Source organism: Bufo gargarizans, chromosome 2 (genome assembly GCF_014858855.1).
Source record: "Bufo gargarizans isolate SCDJY-AF-19 chromosome 2, ASM1485885v1, whole genome shotgun sequence".
In the NCBI taxonomy this organism is placed as follows: Eukaryota; Metazoa; Chordata; class Amphibia; order Anura; family Bufonidae; genus Bufo; species Bufo gargarizans.
The window spans coordinates 3,682,634-3,687,774 of NC_058081.1; the positions used below are offsets into that span (position 1 = coordinate 3,682,634).

The 5,141-nt window shown below is 40.2% G+C and overlaps 1 protein-coding gene across 1 annotated transcript; it reads left to right on the forward strand.

Moving 5' to 3' along the window:
• The first annotated feature begins 3,817 nt into the window (after positions 1-3,817).
• LOC122929193 (olfactory receptor 1468-like) lies at positions 3,818-4,768 on the forward strand. Its single transcript, XM_044282699.1, has one exon. It carries the CDS (start codon positions 3,818-3,820, stop codon positions 4,766-4,768), a length of 951 nt encoding a protein of 316 aa, XP_044138634.1.
• The last annotated feature ends 373 nt before the right edge of the window (positions 4,769-5,141 follow it).

The window sequence follows — 5,141 nt, forward strand, 5'->3', positions numbered from 1 at the left end:
GTGAATGTTCATAGATATATCACATATTAGTATTCGCGAATAATTGGCTGTTCCTACAATAATTCCCTATATGAATAATCGCAGGAAATGTTCGTTCCTATCTCCGGCCTGTGTCAGGCTCCAAATAATTTGCAAACAAGATCTTGCTGTATCAGATATTATCGTACTGCACACTGTCCGAATTTAGTCCTCCGGTATATTTGGATGATCCGATATATTAGTAATCGTGAAGGAGATCTCTTACCAGCTCCTACCAGGTCAGCTGGGACAGTGGGGACAGTGGGGACAGTGAGCCGTTCCCCAACAAACCAGGAGCCACCTATAGGAAAAGATTACAGTTCGGTGGACGTTTGCATATGGACTATTACCATTGTCTCGAACTAGAGGTGGAATCGTTGAGAAGGATCTAAGGTCTCACAGCTGCCAAGCCGAGGAGTCACGTGAGACGAAACTCCATACCATGTGGGATGCCGCGTAGGGTAAGATCGGCTGAATCTTCGATTTATAACATCGAGCTGGTGAGAGATCTCCTTCACGATTACTAATATATCGGATCATCCGAATATACCGGAGGACTACATTCGGACAGTGTGCAGTACGATAATATCTGATACAGCAAGATCTTGTTTGCAAATTATTTGGAGCCTGACACAGGCCGGAGATAGGAACAAACATTTCCTGCGATTATTCATATAGGGAATTATTGTAGGAACAGCCAAATATTTGCGAATACTAGAATGTGATATATCTATGAACATTCACTATTTTCTGGCGAATTTTGAAGGCCCCTATTCATTGGTTATAAGTTTTATTGTATGTATGGTTCTATTGTCTGATGCATTGGCTTTTTATAATACGTATAGAATAAATATTATCCAGCCATCACTTGCTATCTCTATTCCCAAATATGCACTGCCTAATCAAATTCATCCCACTTAGTGGCCCAATCTCAGTATGAAGTCTTAAAAGTTAAGGTACCTTTACACAAGTAGATGATTGGCATGACTGAGCGACAAACCAGTCGTTTATTGGTGTAGTGAATGTTTCAGCGGTGACTCATTAGACTTGTTGATTATCATTCACAAAATTGTCATTTCGGTCACATATTCCATCATTTGTACCAAAGAAAATGGCTTTTACACAAGGTGGCGTTCTTAAACACACCCATGGTGTCATTGTCTTTACGTACCTCGTGTAAAGGTGCCCTGAGGCACAGTAAGTCTATCAGTAAATTAACGGGTTAACTATGAATATCGCAACGGTTGAACAAGATGCATGCAGCGATTACACACAACCTGCAGTCACTCTGCTGTCTCCCTACGCTCTCCCCAGAGTCTCAATAAACTCTCCCTACGATCTCTCTGCACTCTTCCTGTACTCTCCCTATCTATGTCTCTCTCTATGTTCAGTTCACAGTGAAATGGCGGAGACTGCACGGGATAAGGTTTTTATAGGGCTATGACATCACAGGGGGATGGCTAACGGGGCATTGGCTGGCTGCACGTTATTGTGGGTGATCTCACATTCCCAGGTTTCTTACTTTCACTGAGTAACACGTGCAACCACCATTTAAAGAAAATAATAATAATTCATTACCACAAAGTGCAAGGAAATTCAGATTTGTGGAGAATTAAATTTTTCCTAAACTTCGGATCTAATTCCACTTTGGATGCTTTGATTCGCTCAACACTAATCAACTGTGTCTTCCCCTGCTCAGACTCCTCTTTGTCCTCTGCTCTATCATGAGACATCCATAACACAATGTGTGGCCATGAGATAACTATTCGTGACCAGCAATTAGTTATTCACAAGCTGAACTCCCACTTGGCCAAGTTGCTGACAGTGCAGTTGCTGCTGTACTACTTAGTTGTGGTAAATGTGGCATAGTTCCATGCCTATAAGAAGTTAAAGAGGTCCCGTCCCCTCTCCTGACATGCCAATTTAATAGCTTCATGCATCCCCCATGTAATAACAATTATGGAGCATCTATTCTTATGACTACATGTTGTATCACTCCTGTATTATTTCTACTAGAAGTTATGAATGAATTGCTAGCAGTCTGCAGTAAGGGTACAGAGGGGTGGTGACCAGTTGGGGTGTCCATGCACAGTCTGACTCTATCCACTCAGTGCTGCCAGTGTCAGAGTATGCAGGTATCCCCCACCTTACTGGTTACCCCCCCTCTGTACCCTTACTGCAGACTGCTAGCAATCTAATAATACAATGTGGGTAAAGGTGTGGAACAAAGCCCTATTTCCAGAATAATGAGACATGTTTTACAGACAGCTGGCCAAAAGGAGTAAAGCTTGCAAAATTATCCCCCATGTAATAACAATTTTGGAGCATCTATTCTTATGGCTCTATGTTGTATCATTCCTTTATTATTTCTACTAGAAGTTATGAATGAATTGCTAGCAGTCTGCAGTAAGGGTACAGAGGGGTGTTAACCAGTTGGGGGTGTCCATGCACAGTCTGACTCTATCCACTAAGTGCTGCCAGTGTCAGAGTATGCAGGTACCCCCCACCTTACTGGTTACCTCCCCTCTGCACCCTTACTGCAGACTGCTAGCAATCTATTCATAACTTCTAGTAGAAATAATAAAGGAATGATACAACATACAGCCATAAGAATAGATGCTCCAAAATTGTTATTACATGGGGGATAATTTTGCAAGCTTTACTCCCTTTGGCCAGCTGTCTGTAAAACATGTCTCATTATTCTGGAAATGGGGCTTTGTTCCACACCTTTACCCACATTGTATTATTCTCTTTGGCATTCATATTTCTGGTCAGCTGTTGATGGAAAAGCTCCTTTTTAATTGCCATACCACCCTGAAGCACATCAGCAAACAGACATGCACTGGCTAAATAAAACAGGCTTAGTCGTTACTGAACTGTGTCTTTTCTTCTACCCTGTTTCTTGACCAGATGACCTTTTGGGGAGGTTGATTAGAACACTGGCCAGAACTAGTCCAGTTTGCTATCGCTGTACTGTCTTGTCCAGCCTTCAGTGTCATCTCAGAGAGGGCTTTCAGCAGGTGGTGTCATCACACTCAAGCAGAAAAAGTTTTTTCCCCCATATTCCAATATTGTTCCCCAAATCACATTTGCCAAAATTAATAAGGCATGAATCTGTGAGGATTTTCGCACAACTTTGACTAAGGCTGATGAATAGATCTGATGAAGGTGGCTACTTATCGACAGCCCAATCATGCCACTGCTGCTACTGTATCTACCTGCCCATCATCATGTTCTGTTTCGGACAAAAAAATAAATTTCAAGAATTTCACTCATCTTTAGTTGAACTCTACCAACAAGATAGAATGTTCTGCTTATATAATTAGAAAATCCATATATTTAGTTAAAACTAATTTACTGCTAATTAGTCCTTAATATTTCTCTGAGACTCGTTATTTTTATTCCTGGAATTATCCCTTGAGAGCTGAATCTGTTGTTGTACAATAATAATATTCCCAATGGTCCTTTCCATGAGGGTGTGAGCTTAGTTATATACCGTACAGTACACAGAACATGAAATCCTGTGTCATTTTCTTTTTATTTTCAGAAGAAATCAGTGAACATCCTGTTCAAGTCCTTAGAAAATATCTAATGTACTTTTTCTTGAGAGAATTATGAAGGAAATCAATTGTATACAAGTATCTGATAAATGCTTCATGCGGAAAAGACTGAAATTGATATTGAATAAGAATTAAAGAAAAGCTTTTTAATGGAGAGAAAGAGTTTTCTTTCTTCATAAAGATCAGCTTTAATGTGTCAATTAAATTATATAAATGTGGCCTCCATATAACAGTTAGAGATGAAGGTTCATGAAGTCAACTCCACCATGGCCACTGAGTTCCTTATACTGGGATTCCCGGCTCTGAATGATTACAAGTTGCCGTTCTTCTCCATTGTTCTTCTAATGTATTCCATGACTATATGTGAGAACCTCTTGATCATTTTACTGGTGTCCACAAGCCAACGTCTTCGTTCTCCAATGTATTTCTTCCTCGGACATTTGGCACTGTCAGATATTTTCCAAATATCAAATGTTGTTCCTAAGATGCTGGATGTTATCATAAAGGAGGGGAGTATCATATCTTTTGTTGGGTGTGCAACTCAGTTTTACCTTTATGGGGTATCAGTTAGTGCTGCATGTTTTTTGCTTACGGCCATGTCCTATGACCGGTACTTGGCCATCTGTAGACCTCTACATTATATCTCAATGATGAGTGCTAAGCTTAGATACAGTCTGATCATTTCATCCTGGGGGATCAGCTTTATGTTAGTCCTCATCACACTTGTACTTGTATGTGGCTTAGACTTCTGTAGGTCGAATGTTATTAACCATTTTTTTTGTGACTTGGCGCCTCTTTTAGAACTTTCTTGCTCAGACACAACCCCTGTGAGTATTGACATTATAGTCCACTCTGTTTTTATAGTTTTGTTACCTTTCTTATTTATTATTATAACTTATGTTCACATTTTTATCACTATTTTTGGAATTTCCTCCACCTCAGGCCGACAAAAGACTTTTTCCACTTGTAGCTCTCACTTGGGGGTTGTATCTACCTATTATGGGTCCATGATCATAATCTACATGGTCCCTTACAGAGGACATTCAGTGCCTGTTAACAAGTTTATTTCCCTTCTCTACATTGTGCTGACCCCTTTCTTAAACCCTGTCATATACAGTCTCAGAAACCAAGAGATTCAATCTTCCTTGATTGTATATCTAAAGGTTTGCAGTAAGAAGACCGTCTTGTAGTAGAAGAGAGTAACACGATCCATCAGAAGATATCGTTTAAGACACATTTAATGTATATTTGTAATCAAAATATATTTTTTTCTTTCTTCTAACGATGTCATTTAGGTAATGTTGATACAAACTGAATTTTAGTAAGGCAGAGTTTTTTGTTTTTTTTCAGGATTATGGGCTTTTCTCCTTTTCATCAGAGCTTGTGGTATGTGATCCTGCAGTGACTTGCTGCATGGGGACACATACCCACTGAGGCCAGTCATTGGCTGCAGCAGCACATATGACCCCATTGGTACTGCAGCCATAAGTAAACACACCTGGGACTGGAGGATCACCAAAGGCCACAGGGATTAAGTTAGGGCATAGGAGCAGAGTGGTGGAG